Raw genomic sequence first — 19,168 nt, 5'->3', positions numbered from 1 at the left:
TTTCCTTCTAGTGAGTCCAGGGCGTTCTCATTTGGGTTGAAACTCGTAGCATGAAAGTCTATAGTCCGTTTTTGTATAATCCCGTGTGAGTTTGGATGTAGTCGTCTCGGAGTTTTTATTCTGCCGCTGTCTTGCTGGTTCCAAGCTGGTGGAGCTGATTAGTGGCTTTGCGAGTCGCCCAGGTGCTCAGGATCGGGTCTGCAGTTTAAGCGGTTTGTCCCTCACCCAGGTATTGAGGATCAGATTTGCAGTCTTTCAGCAGCCTGGACTCCACTCACTGAGCTGAGCCGTCCAGCTTTACCTCCAGGGTTTAGTGTGGGGCAAAGCGGCTCCTGCAGCCCGAGGAACTTCCAGGGGCCTGGGTTTCCCCGGGAGTTCCCTTCTGGGAAAGGGAACTCTCCAATCGCCGATTCCCTCTCAGTTATCTACCTTCTAGTGAGTCCAGGGTGTTTTCGTTTGGGTTGAAACTTGCAGTAAGTGAGTCTATAGTCCGTTTTCAGTCCTCAATTCCTGTGCAGGCTTGGATGCGGTGATCTCGCGTTGAAACTCTTAGTAAATGAGTCTATAGTCCGTTTTCAGTTCTCAATTCCTATGCAGGCTTGGATGTGGTGATCTCGGCATCTTTACTCTGCTGCCATCTGATTAGTGCTGTTTTTCTGAAAAAGGCCAGGTAGTAAATATTTCAAACTATTCAAGACATATAGTCTGTGTGTGGACTACTCAGCTCTTCCATTGTCATATAAGAGCAGTATAAACAACACATAAAAAATGAACTTGAACATTTTTCAATAATATTTTACTTACAGAAAACCAGCATCAAGTTGGATTTCGCCTGTTACTCTCTAGTACTCTGGCTACCTCTTGGTTTCAATGTTGAATTTTTACCTGGTTATTTCTTTACCACTTTTAAGGAAGTGATTTTTAAAAAAGATTTATTTTATTTATGCATACAACAGGTGGGGTACAGGCCGGAGGGTTGTGAGGATTCACCAGAGACAGGATGGGGAACAGAACAGGCAGATTAACCAAAATAAACTGCTAAGGGAAGTAGCACGCAAGACAGCCAAGGTCTGCTGTGCCATGTGGGTCACCTCCTTGGCTAGGGATCGAATTTATGCTAAAGTGGCTGCAGACAGCTTCATAAGTGCCCTGCTTAAACCCCTTGTGTCACCAGGGAGGTCCCTATAAGGAGATGACTTTTACATTTTAAGACAGTATCTTTCATGTTATTAGAAGAGTGATTTTGCAGTTTACTGGAAATGGAAAGCCAGTGTAAGTTACTATGAATGAATTCCTAGTGGTATATTTATTTAGCAGGAAATGTGTATGGCTTTCATTTGAGACAAGTATAATACAAAACATTCATGTAAAGAAAAATGTATGGCTATTTATTTAGATCATATAATAATTACTGATCTATTTTGTCATTAATGAAATCTTTTTTTAATTTTTTATGTTAAATGACGATTGATTTTTACTATTTTATTATTTGGAGGAGGTAATTATGTTGGGTCACATTTAAAACAGCTTCCCAAGAATGATGTGTACAGTTGTGTATACTGACAGATGTTCCTAACAGTTCATCTGATAATATTCAAGGTATTCTAATTCATGTGTTAAAACATGGATGTATAAGATACTGTCTCTTTCCTCACATTGCTTACCATCTGCGTGGGTTGATGATCTCCAAGGATTAAATAGGTGAGGCAACTTGGTGGTAAAATTCATTTCTGTACATATATATTAAGGACCTAAGTTGTACAAGGCACTGCTATTTTTTTGGGGTTACAAAGATAATTATCAAAATGAGTTGGAATATTTACTAACTAATCTTGCAGTATATGCCCTGTACATGCTCTGTGATGACTTACATCTTGAGGATCAATAGAATCAAATAGCTAGAAGGAAAAGGCCTAAGGGGGAAATGATCTGAGCAAAGACTTAGAGGATATTAGTGTAAAATTCACTTTATTTTCCTTTCTTTATAATTAAAAAAAAAACATGCCTCCATAACTAGCTTAATTACATTTGATATATGCCTGCTTCTTTATTATGCTAATGTTTTCATCCCTTACTAATCTGCTACAAAAACTGAGACATCTTTTGAATTTGATTAATTTAACTGTTAAGTTATGCCTTTTCTTATTTAAATATTATGCCATGTTGGTTACCTTAGCCACTAAGCCTTTCTCAGCTTTCTGGCAAGTTACAGGAAACTTTGTCAGAAAGGGATCCACTATATGAATGAATGAATGAATGTGAGAAAGGATGAATGTAAATTCATTGTAAAGTCTTTTTTTTTTAAGATTTATATTCATTTATTTATGCATACAAGAACTAGGGTGTAGTCCAAAGGCATAGGGAATGAGAGGATTCACCAGAGAAAGAGTGGGGAGCAGAACAGGATGATCTACTGAAATACTATGTCAATGAGAGCAGCAGGTCAGACAGGAGAGGTCTCCTGTGCCATGGAGGTTAGCTCCCTGGCTGGAGATCAAACTCAGCCCATATCAGTGATAGCATGATAGTGCTGAGACTTAACCACTAGGCCAACATGGAGACCCCTAAATCTCTATAAAATAAAGCCCATGGTTTTAACGTACTATCTTTCTACATGCATATTCCATATGTTATGTTACATAGATAGATATTAACATAGGTATTAACAGGTAAAAATACAGGTTTCAAATTTTAGAGTTGCACAAATTATTAAAGTAGCATGATTATGTTGTAATAAATAATTTTTTTTTAGCTACCAACCAATAGTTGACTACGTAGATGCTCAATTTGAGGCCTATCTCCAAGAAGAACTGAAGATTAAGCGGTCTCTCTTTAACTACCATGATTCTCGTATCCATGTGTGCCTATACTTCATCTCACCGACAGGTCACTCTCTGAAGACACTTGATCTCTTAACAATGAAGAGCCTTGACAGCAAGGTATGATAATATAATCAACTATCATGGTTGGATATTTATTTGTAGCTGTTAAAGTATTTTTATTATTGTTATTGTATATATATCATAATTTCTATTCAGTAAAATTGTTAATACTTTCCATAACTTTTCATCTCAGATTGTTTTACAGAGAAATTTAATTTAGAAAATGAGATGCAAAGAAAAAATATTGACATATAAGTTTAGTCCAGTTCTAGTGACTAAATTCCAGAATATATATTTCATTTATATGTTTTATTTTTTACTGAGGTAATACTGGTTTACAATGTTTGTATATGACTGAAAGGTATAGGATCTCCTTCAGATGTTGTTACCACATATTACACCAACCATCAGAACTTGCGTAGTCTTCCACCAGACTCCATTGTACTCACTCCATACTTTTTAAATTTTGCCATTCCTTCTCTGATTCCCATTCACTTTTTTTTTTTTTAAGGTTTTTCTTTACTTATTCATAGAGTTGGGGTACTGGCCAGAGATGCAAGGTGAGAGGCTTCACCACAGACAGAGAGGGGAGCAGAATAGGCAGATTGATGAAGTACACTGCTGAGGGGAGCAGCGGACGGGTCAGGAGAGATCTGCTGCACCATTTGGGTCACCTCCAGGGCCGAGGATCAAACTCACGTTGAAGCTGCAGCCAGCATACAATACTGCGCCCCAACCTGTTGCACCACCAGGGAGGGCTCTCTGGTACCTCATTTTTTTTTTTTCTATTTTTTTCCTTAAATATAATAGCTTATTTTCACATCATTTTGTACATTTTTTTTTTCATCTCAATTATAATCACCGTGGGTTTTCCATCACCAAGTCACCCATGTGCCATCACCACAGTTATGTGCACTTCCTTCCCCCACCCCAACTTTTGATCCTATTCTATTCCCCACTCCACCCCCACAAAATGTATCTGATATATGACTGTTCATTGTTCTTATTATTTTCTCGCCTGGTCCATTATACTTTTGCTGTGAGCGAAACCATCCGGTATTTTTCTTTCTTTCTGGCTTATCTCACTAAGCATGATCTATTCCAGCTCCATCCGAGTTGCTGCAAAAGACATGTGTTTCTTTTTTTTTTTTGGTTGCTGAGTAATATTCCATTGTATGTATGTACCACATCTTTTTAATACAGTCATCTACTTTTGGGTGTTTGGGCTGCTTCCATGTTTTTTCAATTGTAAATAAAGCAGCAGTAAACATGGGGGTGCAGATATCTTTTTCAATCAGTGTTTTTGTGTCTTTTGGGTAGATACCTAGGAGTAGGATTACTGGGTCGTAGGGAAGCCCCATGTTAAGCAGTTTGAGGAACCTCCAAACAGTTTTCCATAGCGGTTGTACTAGTTTGCATTCCCACCAGCAGTTCAGGAGAGTTCCTTTTTCACCACATCCTCGCCAACATTTGTTGTTGCCACTTGTTTTAAGAGGTGCCATTCTCACTGGGGTGAGGTGGTATGTGACGCACTCTCTGCCAACAGAGAGACGCCACAATATATCTTCTTCTGGACCCTTTATTCTTCTCTCTCTCTCTCTCGCACGCGCCCACCTCCTGCCTGCTTCTCTCTCTCCCCCTGCTTGCTTGCTTCTCTCTCTCTCTCTCTAGCTTTCCTCCTCCCTGCTGCCTTCCCCCGCTCCTCCTGCTTGCTTCCTTTGCTTGCTCTAGCTTTTGCTGAAACTGGTTCTAAAGGTCCCTGGTTTTTGCCGAGACTGGATCTAAAGGTCCCTGGTTCGTTCCCGGGTTTCGGCACCACTTGTCCCTAGCTTTTACCCCTGGTTCGTTCCCGGGTTTCGGCACCATTTGTGACGCACTCTCTGCCAACAGAGAGATGCCCCGATATATCTTCTTCTGGACCCTTTATTATTCTCTCTCGTGTGCGTGCCCACCTCCTGCCTGCTTCTCTCTCTCTCCCCCTGCTTGCTTGCTTCTCTCTCTCTCTCTCTAGCTTTCCTCCTCCCTGCTGCCTTACCCCTGCTCCTCCTGCTTGCTTCCTTCACTTGCTCTAGCTTGCCTCCTCTCTGCTGCCCCCCCCCCAGTCCATTATGGCAGTTGCTTAAATAGCATTCATTGACTAATCAGAGCACTGCTCACGTGTACATTGGCCAATCAGAGCACTGCTCACGTGTACAACAGGCGGGTTTGGCTGCTGAATCATGGGGCTGGGGTCCCGGGCAACCAGACAGTGGTATCTCATTGTGGTTTTAATTTGCTTACTACGAGTGATGTTGAACATTTTTTAATATGTTTGTTGGCCATCTACATTTCCTCTTTGGAGAAGTGTCTTTTTAGCTCTTATGTCCATTTTTTGATGGGGTTGTTTATTTCGTCAGTTCTCTGTATATTTTTGTGATCAGTCCTTTACCACTGGTTTTGTGTGAGAAAATTAGTGGGCTGTCTGTTTTTTGTAATGTCTCTTTTGATGTACAAAAGCTATTTAACTTGATGTAGCCCCATCTATTTGTCTTTGCCTTCACTTGGGTGCTCTATCTTTAAAGATGTCGCTGAAGTGTATTTCGTGTAGTGTTTGGCCCATCTTTGTTTCCAGGTATTTTATGGTTTCCGTTCTAGGTCTTTAATCCACTTCGAGTTGATTTTTGTGAATGGAGTGAGGTAGTGATCTAGTTTCATTTTTTTTGGCATGTAGCTTCCCAGTTTTCCCAGCACCATTTGCTGAACAAACTTTCTTTGTTGCATTGTATCTTCTTTGCTCCTTTGTCAAAAATTAGCTATCCATAAACTTGTGGGTTTTATATTTGAATCCACTGGTCTGTATGTCTATTCTTGTTCCAGTACCATGCAGTTTTGATTATTATGGCTTTGTAGTATAGCTTGAAGTTTGGGATTGCAATGCCTCCATTTTGTTTTTTTTTTTTAGACATGAGGGTTTTGACTATTCGAGGTCTTTTGCTGTTCCATATGAATCCCATCAACATTTTTTATATTTCTTTGAAGAATGTCATTGAGATTTTTATTGGGATGGCATTAAATCTGTATATTGCTTTTGGCAGGATGGCCATTTTGATGATGTTAATTCTCCCAGTCCATGAGCAGGACACATTTCATGGTGTCTTCTTGTATTTCTTTTAACAGTGTTTTGTAATTTTCTTTGTAGAGGTCTTTCACCTCTTTTGTTAGGTTGACTCCCAGGTATTTGACTCTTTTGTTTTAATTGAAATGAGGATTTTTTTTTAATTTCTGCTTCTTCTGATTGGTTGTTTGTGTATAGGAACGCCTTTGATTTTTGTGTGTTGATTTTATATCCTGCTACCTTGCTAAACTGGTTGATGGTTTTGATTAGTTCCTCTTTGGAGTTTTTAGGGTTTTCCATGTAAATTAGCATATTGTCTGCAAATAAGGATAGTTTTAATTCTTCTTTCCCTTTCTTTCTTTCTTTGGATTCCTTGTATGCCATTTCCCTGTCTTATTACTCTGGCTGGAACTTCCAACGTTATGTTGAAGAGCAGTGGCAATAGTGGGTGGACACCCTTGTCTTGTTCCTGATTTCAAAGGAAAGGCTTTCAGCTTTTCTCCGTTGAGGATAATATTGACTGTGGGTTTGTCATAGATGGCTTTTATCATGTTGAGGTATGTTCCTTCTATTCCGAGGATTTCAAGGGCCTTAAACATAAATGGGTGCTGAACTTTGTTGAAAGCCTTCTCCGCATCTATTGATAGGATTTATGTGGTTTTTATTCTTCTGTTGGTTGTTGTGATGGATTACATTAATTGATTTTCTGATGTTGAACTGTCTTTGTGCTCCTGGGATAAAGCCCACTTGGTCGTGATGTATTTTTCTTTTAATGCATTGTTGGATTCTGTTAACTAAGATTATTTTTTGAGGATTTTTGCATCGGTGTTCATTAGGTAGATTGGTCTGAAGTTTTCTTTTTTGTGTGTTTTCTTTGTTAGGTTTTGTTATTAGTGTGACGTTGGCTTCGTAGAACGTTTGTGGTAGTTTTCCTTCTTTTTCAGTTTTTTGGATGAGTCTGTGTAGACACTAGTTCTTTTCAGAAAGTTTGGTAAAATTCATTTGTAAATCCATCTGGTCCTGGACTTTTATTTTTGGAGAGGGTTTTGATTACTTCTATTTCCTTGCTTGTAATTGGTCTGTTTAGTTGTTATATTTCTTTTTTGTTGAATTTTCCCCCTGTGGACTTGTGTGAATATTTGTTTGTCTTCTTTTCCCTGTTGTGTATTTTCTGATACTTTCTGTTTGCTGAGACACGGTGTTGCTATTATTGACCTTTTTGTTTGTTTGTTCTTTCTGGAATAGCTGAGGGACTTCCATACACTTCAGTTGTGGAGGATATTCTGAGTTGTGTTATTTTTCCCAGCGCCCACTGTGTGTAATTGTGTCTGTTGTCTCAGCTGGTAACAGTCAGTGGTCTCTTGTGGTTTTCAGCCTCTTCTAGTAACACAGTGAGTCCATGCTTCTGTAAGGTGTCTGTTGATCTTTGTAACTTTCGGGTGTCCCAGGTTCCCTCTATGCTTGGTGTGCCCGTGGTGGTTATGATGTTTTAGAAGTGTTGTAGGTCTCCCTGGAGCTGGGCCTGTGGCTGAGTTGGTGCTGGCTTTGTTCATTCTCTAAGTACTGTGAGCCTTTCTGGCTCACAAGTCTTCAGGTCTCTGATGTTAGGGTGGAATCTCCCCCTTCCCACAGGAGTGCAGGGGAGTGCCAGAGGGCTGAAATCCTCCCAGCTGAGCAGGCTGCCAGTCCTCCCTCTGAGCTTTCAGGACTCTCTGTGTCTAGTCCAGTCTCTCCCTGAGCAGTGCCTCCCCACTGCCAGAGGTCCTCTCACAGAGCCCAGCTGTATCTCTTTTAACTCCAGGGTTTTACCACATTTTTTGTGGGTAGATGCGGTAAGCAGGTAGACCCCTTAAGTCTCCCCATTTGAGGCCCTTCCTAGGGCCTCTGTATGTTGAATGTGCCCATGAAGATTGTTAAAATTGTTGCATTTTCCTGGGGTTGAGCCTGTGGTTGGGTCCTGTCTGGTTGTTTTTTTTTTTCCTCCTCTTTAACTCAGGGGCTTTGTGAGTCTTGCTGACCACGCCTTAAGATTGACTCCAAGACCTGACCAAACCCTAATGTTGCCTAGTCTCAGATCTCTGTTGTGGGGGCAGGAGATGCAGGTAGGACTAGAGGGGCCCCAATTGCTAATTCTTCTCCACCTCCTGGGGTCTAAGTTTTTGTTTGTTTGCTTGTTTGTTTTAACCCCACCCCCTGCTGTAGCTTGGGATCCACTCACTTAGCTGTGTTGTCCAGGGCTTTGTAGAGGCTGCTGGAGCAAAGGATGGCAACACCTCTACGTCATATCTTGGGTCTGGGCATTCCTGGTTCCGAGCTGCAGTCTTCTCCCACAATTTGGTTTCTTCTCCCTAACTGAGTTGTCCTAGTTTATCTCCAGGGCTGTAGTAGGGCTGGAGCAAAATGCTGCTGCAGCTGTGCAGAGCAGCCACAGCCGCAGCTGCCGCCGCAGTCAGCCTCCCTCTGCAGCACTTTCTGGTGTCTGGCCGCCTAGATTTTTTTTTTTTTTAAGATTTATTTGTGCATACAGAACTGGGGTATAGGCCAGAGGCTCAGGGACAGCAAGAGACTTCACCAGCGACAGAGTGGGCAGCAGAACAGACAGATCGACGAAGTACACTGCTGAGGGGAGCAATGAGCGGGTCAGGAGAGGTCTTCCACGCCATATGGTCACCTGCGGGGCAGGCAGGAACTGGCTTTAGCTTCTTAGTGCTGCGCTTTAACATGCTACACCACCGGGGAGGGCCTACCTAGATTTTTAAAGGAGCTGAATGAGTAGGAAGCCACTGGCGTTCCCCTGATCAGAGTTGCAGGGTTCTGCTAATCCTGTCTGTTCCGCTTCTGGTTAAGAATTAGCTTATGGGAACTCCCCAATTATCTCCTCCCTCAGTTATCTTCCTTCTAGTGAGTCCAGGGCGTTCTCATTTGGGTTGAAACTTGTAGCATGTAAGTCTATAGTCCGTTTTTATATATTCCCTTGCGAGCTTGAATGTAGTCCTCTCAGCATCTTTATTCTTCCACCGTCTTGCCCATTCCGGAGCTGGTCGAGCTGGTCCTCAGCAGCTTTGCGCAGCACCCAGGTACTCCAGATCGGGTCTGCAGTTTCTGAGATTTTTCCCTGTACCCAGGTATTGCAGATCAGATTTGCAGTCTTTCCTTAGCCTGGGTTCCACTCACCGAGGTGAGCCATCCCCCTTCACCTCCAGGGCTTTAGCTTGGAGCAAAGCGGCTCCTGCAGCCCGCCAAACTCCTAGATGCCTAGGTTGTCCCAGGAGTTCCCTTATTGGAACTCCCCAATCACCGAATCCCCCTCAGACATCTACCTTCTAGTGAGTCCAGGGTGTTTTCATTTGGGTTGAAACTCGTAGTGTGTAAGTCTATAGTCCATTTTCAGTCCTCAATTCCTGTGCAAGCCTGAGCAGTGATCTTGGTGTCTTTACTCTGCCGCCATCTTGATCTCCACCTAGTACCTCATTTTTATAGATATCTTGAATTTGCTACTAATTTGAGTTTATCTGACTCCTTTGTTTTCTTTTTCTATATGCCATTTGAAGTGACACTATCCAGTAATTGTTTTTCCCCTTTTATTTATTTCACTTTATTTAATCCCCTCCAGCTCTATCCGTGTTGTGACAAATAGGAAGTTGTTTCAATAGCTTAACTATTGCGCACAGTGCTGCAGTGAACATAGGAGTACATATATCTCTTTGAATTAGTGTTCTTACATTTCAGGAGTATAATTGTTGTGCATATGTTAGATTCAGTTTTAATATTTTGAGAAAACTCTATGCTGTTTTCCATAGAGGCTTGGACCTATCTACATTCCCATCAGCTGTGTATAAGATATCCTTTTTCTTCATATCCTTGCCAATACTTTTTTTTCTTATTTTTTTGATATGGGTTGTATCCTCTAGGGGTTTTGATTTGATCCCTGGATGATAGGTCATGAACATTTTTTCATGTGCTTCTTGGCCATATGTATGTTTTCCTAGGAAAAATATTTATTGAGCTCTTCTGTCATAGTCCCTTATAGAGTTCCCCTATTTTCTTCCAATATTTTTCTTTTTCCTTTTGACTTATTTCACTGAGTATAATCTATCTATCCATGTTGCTGCAGATGGCATGAGTTTATCCATTTTGATTACCAGTAGTAATCCATTATTCTTGATGCAGTCATCTATTTGGGGACATTTGCATTGCAGCAAACATAAGGGTACAGGTATCCTTTTTAATTAATGTTTTTGTGTTCTTTGTTATTCCTAGGAGAATAATTGGTAGGTCATATGATAGCTCCATTTATAGTAGTTTGAGGAACACATAGCTGTCCATAGTGGTTGACCAGTTTGCATTCCCACCAGCAGTGGGAGAGTTCCTTTTTCTCCATGTCTTCACATTTGTTGCTACTTTTTTTTTTTTAAATATGTGCCATTCTTTTTGGTATAAAATTACTACTTCATATCTCATTGTGATTTTGATTTGCATTTCCCTGATTATAAGTGATGAAAAATATTTTCATGTGCATTTCCTCTTTGGAAAAGCTCTGCCCTTTTCTTTACTTGATTATTTACGTTGTTTTGTTGAATTGTATGAATTCTTTGTAGATCTTTGGGTTCAACCCTTATCAATTGTATGGAGTGCAAAATTTCTCCCAATCAGTAGTGTGTCTTTGTTTTGGTTAATGTCTCTTCTGCTATACAGAACCTTTTTAGTTTGATGTAATCCTAGCTGTTTATCTTTTCCTTCACTTTCCTTGCTTTGGAGGATGAGTTTCTCAAAAATGTTTTGGAGATTTATGTCATGTTTACACATATTTTCTTCTATATATTTTGTGGTCTCAGTTCTTATGCTCAATTTTTTGATCCATTTAAGTTGACTTTTTGTGCATGAGCATTTTCCCAGCACTATTATTGAACAAACTGACCTTGTTATATTGCCTATTTTTTGCTTCTTTGTCAAAGATTATTTGTCCATATAGGTATGACTTTTATTTCTGAGCTTTCTATTTGATTCCATTGTTCTGTATGCCTGTTTTTGTTTCAGTAATGTACTATTTTAATTATTATGACTCAGTAGTATACTTTGAAACCTGGGAATGTGATGGCTCCATTCTCCTTTTTATTCAGGAGAGCTTTGGCTATTGGAGGTTTTCTGTGGTTCCATATTAATTTTATCAATAATAGTTCTATTTCTTTGAAGTTTGTGTTGAGGTTTTATTCAAATTATATTGAGTCTGTAAATTGCTTCTAGTAGGATGGTCATTTTAATAGTGATATTTTTTAAAAATCCATGAGCAGTGCCTGTCTCATAAAATTATTACTTTTTGTCCTCTATTTTAAAAATATTTTATAAATTTCTTTGTATAGGTCACTCACCTCTTTGTGAGGTTTATTCTTAGGTATTTTTTAAATTTTGTTTCAATTAAATGTGCAATAGTTTTCTTAATTTCTTTTTCAGGTTGATGATATTGTCTGCAAATAGTGATAATTTCACTTCTTTTTCTATTTGAAATTTTTTGTTTGTCTTACTGCTCTGACTTGGAATTCATTTAAACTATGTTCCTTCTATCCCAAGTATCTTGAGGGCCATCATCATATATAGATGTGAACTTTGTCAAATGCTTTCTTAGCACCTACTGATATGATAGTATGGTTTTTATTTTTGTTTTGTTGGTGTATTTTATTACATTAATTAATTTTTGGATGTTGAACCACCTGTACCCCTGGAATAAATCCCACTTGGTCTTAGTGTATTACCTTTGATACATTGTTGAATTCTGTTGGCTAGGACTTTGTTGAAGACTTTTACATCAGTATTCTGTAGGCAGATTATGCTGGATCTCACTGCTAAACTTTGCTGGGACCTCCTTTGTAGTTTTCATTTTTTGTGTTGTCTTTGATTGCTTTTCCCAGGTTTCTTTATAGTTTCTCCATTAATATTTTATATTTTTAATATCTTGTGTTTCTTTTATTTCCTTCTTTAAAGACTTAGTTTGTGCTCCAGTCAGATCATTCTTTTCCTTGTCATCATCTTTATGTTTTCTAGTCATAGTGATCCTAAATTCTCTGTCAAGCAGATAATTTTGTCTAGCAGACAAATTCTTCCATGTTATTGTTGAATTCTAGGGGCTGACTTTTTTTAGTTGTTGTGGTGTGTCATTCCCCAGATAGTTTGCTTGGTTATTTGTATTTTTCCTTCTCGTTGTTGTTTGTTTTCAAATTTGTTAAATTTGCTAGGCCACTGTGATACTGTTACTATCAGGCATAGCTTGGGGTACCCCTACTGGGAGATGAGACTGCTGGCCAGGGTGAGTCCACTACTTTGATACCAGACTTCCCAGCGACTCTGATGCTGTGGATGGGTTGATACCCTAAAGATCACTGAGTCTGTGTATGCTGCTAGTCCCCTACATGTGCTTCTTAACCTGCAATGCCAGGCATGGTCTATTCATGCAGCAGGGGTTCACACAGACTCTAACACTGTGTTTGAGCTAAAACATACTCTCCCAAGTAGTTGCAGTTACAGATAGGGAGCATAGGTGCATGGGGGTCACCAGCTTCCCAGTCATGTGCCAGCTAAAGGGCACAGTGCTGGATCTCACTGCTAACCTTTGTTTGCTGGAGCCTCCTTTGGCTTTTACTTGGATCCAGAGGGCTACTTGGTGGTCACTGTTTATGGGTGCCCTCCCTCTGCTATTACTCAGTTCCAGAAGGGGTGTTCAGGAAGTTTCTGGCCTCCATCAGTCTTGCAGATAATCTCTTGACTTTCTGGGACAGCTGCTCACCATTGTCTATATAGCCCTCCCTTTACCCCAGCTCAGTTCCAGAAGTGGAACGTGGGGCCACCAGCCTCTCACATGCAGGCCACAACTTTCTGGGATTAGCTGATCACCTTGTTTGTAGAGCCTTCCTTCTGCCTTCACTCAGTTCTAGTAGAGGAAGGGGGAGGAGGGAGGTGCAGGCTCACCAGTCTCCAATAGCCCCACAGGCAGAGCCTGGATTTCCTGGGACTGACTGTTGACTTTTGGTAGTGGAATCCTCTCTCTGCCTTCACTCAATTTGAAAGGAGAACCCAAGGTTGCCAGCCTCCAATAAATAACTTTACAGGCAGGCCACAATCTCATGGGACTAGCAGCTCACCTTTGTTCTATATACCTTTATCCTAGGTTAATAAATCACTTCTCATTTCTACAGATGATGGAGTTTCAACAACTACTCTTACAAATCAGGGTTCTTATAAGTGTAATCTGTCACCTGAATTTAGGTTGAGAAAAATCACATGAAAAATTTAAGAAGTAAACTGAAATTACCAGGAAAATAGTATGTGTGTGTATGTATAGTGACCTTTGTAATGTCAGGCATCCATGGGGGGCTTGGAATACATACCTGCCATGGATAAGGAGGGACTACTGTAGTTGAAAAAGTATTCAACTGGGCCTGCCTGGTGACATAAGGGTTTTCAGTGTTACCATGGTTACACTGACCTACATTAGATTCCCGGTCAGGATGCTAACCCACCTGATACAGCATACCTCTCCTGTTTTGCCCACTGTTCCCCTTAGCTGGGTATTTCAGTAGATCTGCCTGTTTTGCTCCCATTCTGTCTGGTGAATCCTTTCACCCCCCCCCCCCTGCACCTTTGGTCTACACCCCAATTCTATGCATAAATCAATTAATTTAAAAAATTACCACTACTTTGCAGCATAAATGTGCAATTGGAGAATAAATTATAGAGATAAGATATAGGGTATGTTATTTTTGCTTTTTCCTTTATTTGTGAAAATTATATAGATACCTTATTCTTGACTCACATAATTTAGTGCAAAGTTTTTCACTAAAAACTAAACCAAAAAGCTAAAAGCCTACAATCCCCTAAATTTGTGGAGACATCAATTATTTGTAAAGCCATTAGTCTTTTTCTTTTTAACTCTTTTTTTTTTTTAAGTAACATTAAATAGGTTTCAGGTATAAACATTTTAAATCAGAATCTGTATATGTTACATTATGGCTACTATCAAGAGTTTAGTTTCTGTCCTTCACTAATATAGAGAACCCCTTTTACCAAATTTATCCATCCCCCTAACATTAACTTTGTAGAACTAGCTTTATAAAGTAATTGATTTTATGACACCAAATCACTTTTTCTCTAGCCAGTGATAGGACTTTAAGTATTGATAAAGTGACTTCTTTGAACATGAATTCTTAATATTTGAAAATTTCCTTGCTTTGACTTCTAAGTAGGAGTCTGACAATGCAGTATAGATTCAGTGGATTCACTTGGAGGCCATCTGCTGAAATGAGGCAAAGAGAAACATTTAACCTGTTAACATAGTTTTGCTGAGGGATCAATTAGGGTGACCTGATTATATTATAAGGAAAAAAATTTTTTTTAAAGATTTATTTATTTATTCATACAGAACTGGGGTACAGGCCAGAGATGCAGAGGGTGAGAGGATTCACCAGGGACAGAGTGGGGAGCAGAACAGGCAGATCGAGGAAGTACACTGCTGAGGGGAGCAGTGGGCAGGTCAGGAGAGGTCTGCCATGCCATGTGGTTCTCCTCCAGGGCAGCGGATATCGAACTCATGCGGAAGTGGCTTAAGCTTCTTAGTGCAGTGCTTTAACCCGCTGCGCCACCAGGGAGGGCCTGAAAACAAATTCTTAGTTAATTAAGCAGGCAGGTTCATTTATTGCTTACATTTATTTTGTGTGTGATGGGATTATAAAAATCTTTGAGAGAAAATGCAATATTTCTCAACCTAATTTCAGATGGAAGGTTTTTCTTACAAGAGTTTTGCTTTTTAAAAGCAATTCCTCAAAGACTAGGAACTATAGGAATGGTTTTTTAAGGGTGTATAATAAGAATGAAACTGAGTATCTAAGTCAGGTATTGGCAACATTTTCAGCAAATCTCCTGATCTCTGTAAAGGGAATTTCAGAAATTGAATGGTTTTATTATTTTTTTTTTTTAAGATTGATTTATTTATGCATGCAAGAACTGGGATCTGGCCAAAAATGCAGATGGTGAGAGAATTTACGAGAGACAAAGTGGAAAGAACAGGCAGATTAACTGAAATACACTGCTGTGGGGAGCAACAGGCAGGTCAGGAAAGGTCTCCTGTGCCATGTGGGCCACATCACATGCTGCAGTAACTTCAGTTAGCTTCACAGTGCTGTGCCACCAGGGAGGACCTGAGACTGAATGGTTTTGAATACAAAAAATATTGTATTTAAAAATAAATCTTCAATTATGGGACTTTGTTTTTCTCTGTTCTAAATAGGTGAACATTATACCCGTGATTGCAAAAGCAGATGCAATTTCTAAAACCGAACTACAGAAGTTTAAGATCAAGCTCATGAGTGAACTAGTCAGCAATGGTGTCCAGATATACCAGTTCCCAACAGATGATGAAACCATTGCTAAAATTAATGCTTCAATGAATGTAAGCTCCTAATTGATTATTGATTCCGTTCTATATGTGGAAAAATTATAGTGTTGCTACTAATATATTTTCTTTCGTTTTTTTTTTTTTTTTTTAAAGATTTGTTTGTGCATACAGAACTAGGGTACAGGCCAGAGGCTCAGGGGCCACGAGAGGCTTCACCAGAGAGAGTGGGGAACAGAACAGGCAGATCGACGAAGTACACTGCTGAAGGGAACAGCGGGTGGGTCAGAAGAGGTCTGCCATGCTGTGTGGTCACCTCTGGGGCAGGCGGGAATCGAACTCATGCAGAAGTGGCTTTAGCTTCTTAGTGCTGTGCTTTAACCGACTGTGCCACCAGGGAGGGCCAACTACTAACATAATTTCACCCATGTCTTCCAAAAAGACTTTAACGGGTATATTTTCCTAAAGTTCAGTGTAGGAATATGGTTGGAAAAACTATGATCAGAAAATGTATTGGGGCATCTCCTCTTCTCTCTCTTCCTCATGCACTTTCCCCCTTCCCCCTTGCCTAAATAAAGTAATGACATTTGTGAGATTGAGATACATCTTTTGTGGAAGTAACTGCTCTAGAAAGATGCCTTTCTATCCCATCTTTAAAAACATAACCCTATCCTGTAGAGTTCTATGCTTTAGAATTTTAAAATCTATTTGATGATGTCTGTTTTCTTTGTTACTTTCTGCTATTAAATTTCTTAAATATCTTTATATTTTCAAGTGCCCTAGGTCTTGACATCAGACAGACATACCTATATGATTTGTGAAGAGTTATAATCCCCTTAAAACTTTTACCGATTAAAAAATAGGATAATATTTAAGGGAAATATTTAAGGGTTGTTGTGAGGATATGATCTTCGTTCACTGCTTCACTCAACAGTAACTGTTCATATTATTCCTCTTTTCCTTTTCTGATTTTTTTGTTTGCAATTTTTATTAAGATACCTATGCTAAATCTATAGAAAACTAATGTAAACAAAGTATCTTAATTTCTGTATTGAATTGTCTTTAGATCTAATATTTCTTATTCCCACCTGGGAAATAATTTTTCAGTAGGTACAATAATAATGTCGTTATTAAATATTGAAATGGTACTTTTATATGTTAGACTGTATTAACCCTCAGCGCCAGACAAACTGATTTCACTGCCCCTTGAATCTAGCTTTCATTAAAATCTTTAACTTGTTCCTTCTACTCTGCACTGTCTCCAGTTTGGATTGTATTTTCCTGCCTATACAGATTGCTCACTTCTCTAAAATCCTCTAAAATTTATTGTATTGAGCATTTATTTGGGACTACATAATTGTGTTAATAACATATATCTATGCCACACAGTAAATAGGATATACATTTTAGTTCATTTTATGTGTACATGAATGTGTATAATTTCTTTGTTCTCTTTTAGAACAAAGATACTTTTGAAGGAAATGATAATTTTCTTTGTTATTACTGTAGCATAATACTTTATGTGTGGGGAATGCTGAGTTTTTTTCATAGGGCTGAAAATGGTTCTTGTAGACCCATTGTATATATCACCGCCAAGCTCTGAACATCTGACACACAACAGATCATTTGATTTTTGACAATTTTTGACATTTAATAAATATTTATGTACTATTCTCCATTTTCATTAAAATCTTTCTCATCATTAATCACATAGGTGTGAAATGTGACAGATATCCTGGTTTCTTTGCAGGAACATTTGCCATTTGCTGTAATAGGAAGTATGGATGAGGTAAAAGTTGGAAATAAAATGGTCAAAGCTCGCCAGTACCCCTGGGGTATTGTACAAGGTAAATGAGATAAGTGATATCTAAAAGTACATACATTGTCCGGTACTCTGAAAGTTACATTTAACGCTTTCCTTGAAGTGATGCTTACTTTGGTTTATGATTGGTTGTGTTCTGTTTTAGCTAAGTCTTTAAAGACACACTTCTACATTTCTTATATAGCACATTGGCTACCCAGGTGTACTAAGAAAGGTGAGAAGCACTGGTCCGATACTTTGAATATAATTTGACTGTAAATAGTAGTGCTTCAATAATGCATAAATTAGTTACTAACTCTGCAACACCATACCCCTTCTTGAGAGCTAGTTTTTTCCTCATCAGAATATTGCCAATTATTATTCCAAAATAGTATAATCAGACAACTAAAAAAATTTTAGGATTGTATCTCTATTACTATAATAAGTACAATTGACCCTCCAGATCTATGAGCTGCATCTGTAAACTCCACCAACTATGGCTGAAAAATGTATACTATATATTTAGGCCTATCATATACTGAAAGTGTACAGACATTTTGTCATTCTTCTAAACAGTACAACAGCTGTTGTATTAGGCATTATAAGTAATCTAGAAATGATATAGAGTATACCAGAGGATACTGTACCATTTCATATGAGGAACTTGTGTATCCATGGATTTTTAGTCCAGAAACTGATCCTAAGGGCCAGCTGTAATTAGTATAATCTGATTCATTTACTTGAGATGCTAATTAACAGGGACAGGATTACCCCTATTAGTACAAGTTGCCAGACATTTCTTTTGAATTGACATTTTATAAACAATGAAAAATAATAGCAATTTAAACATTTCTAATGTATAAAATATATAGGAATATATATTGCAAAAATTGTATGGTTATAGTAACATGTATGTAGATGCAAAAATTGATGGTTACAGTAACATGTTTTTGTAGTCCTTGTACAATAAATATAGTAAAAAACATCTAAATTTACTCACTAATTTTGAAGTCTAACACAATCTTAATTGTAGCATATTATAAGAGTTTGATAGATGGTATCTTGAATATGCAAATTTACTATTTTAAATCTAGTGAAGTAAATTTTTTTTATACTTTTTTAAGATTTATTTATTCGTGCATACAGAACTGGGGTACAGGCCAGAGTTGCAGGGGTGGTCAGAGGCTTCACCAGAGACAGAATGGGGAGCAGAACAGACAGATCAACTAAGCATACTGCTGATGGGAGCAGCGAGGTGTCAGGAGAGGTCTGCCACGCCTTGTGGTCACCTCCCGGGGCAGGGATCAAACTCTTGCTGAAGTGGCTTTAGCTTCTTAGTGCGGTGCTTTAATCTGCTGCACCACCAGGGAGAGCCAATTTTATATACCCTTTTTAAAAATGTTGCACAAACTGTCCTGAGTGTAGTTTTCTAAGCTCCTAAACCAAAATGTTGAAACTGGACCACTTTCTTATGTACTATATTTCTCCCAGTTTCCTGTTTATCTAATATCTAACAAATAATAAATGGAAATCTTCCAATCTATTAATTAACATTGCCTATAAAACAGTGTGTATAATGCAAGATTAATTTCCTTATTGTATAAGACAATCATAGCAGTTTAGTCAGACTTGTCATTTCATTGTTTTGTTATTTCAAATGTGTGAATTCAAGAAATTCTTCTTTTTTTTTAATAGTTTATTTTTATATTATTTTGTGCATTTTTCCATCTCAGTTGTAATCCGCATGGGCTTCCTATCACAAAATCACCCATATGCCATCACCATAGTCCAGTGCATTTCTCTCCCAACACTGCTTTTGATACCACTCCCCACTCCACCCTTATAAAGTGTCTCCGTTATATAGCTATTCATTATTATTAGTATTTTCTCGCCTGGCCCGTTATACTGTTGCTATTAGCGAAACCATCCAGTATTTTCCCTTTTCTTTATGGCTTGTTTCACTAAGCATGATCTTTCCCAGCTCCATCCATGTTGCTGCAAAAGACGTGTTT

The 19,168-nt window shown here is 38.8% G+C and overlaps 1 protein-coding gene across 1 annotated transcript in view; it reads left to right on the top strand.

The window, feature by feature from the left end:
* SEPT10 (septin 10) overlaps window positions 1–19,168 on the top strand; it is a 98,254-nt gene that overhangs the window by 62,113 nt on the left and 16,973 nt on the right. Inside the window, 3 exon segments of the mRNA XM_012723256.1 lie at window positions 2,753–2,939; window positions 15,251–15,412; window positions 17,106–17,202. Coding sequence (XP_012578710.1) covers window positions 2,753–2,939; window positions 15,251–15,412; window positions 17,106–17,202 — 446 coding nt within the window.

Source organism: Condylura cristata, unplaced genomic scaffold, assembly GCF_000260355.1.
Source record: "Condylura cristata isolate star-nosed mole 26May11 unplaced genomic scaffold, ConCri1.0 scaffold00010, whole genome shotgun sequence".
Taxonomy (NCBI): Eukaryota; Metazoa; Chordata; class Mammalia; order Eulipotyphla; family Talpidae; genus Condylura; species Condylura cristata.
This window is presented reverse-complemented; position numbering and strand designations above follow the sequence as displayed.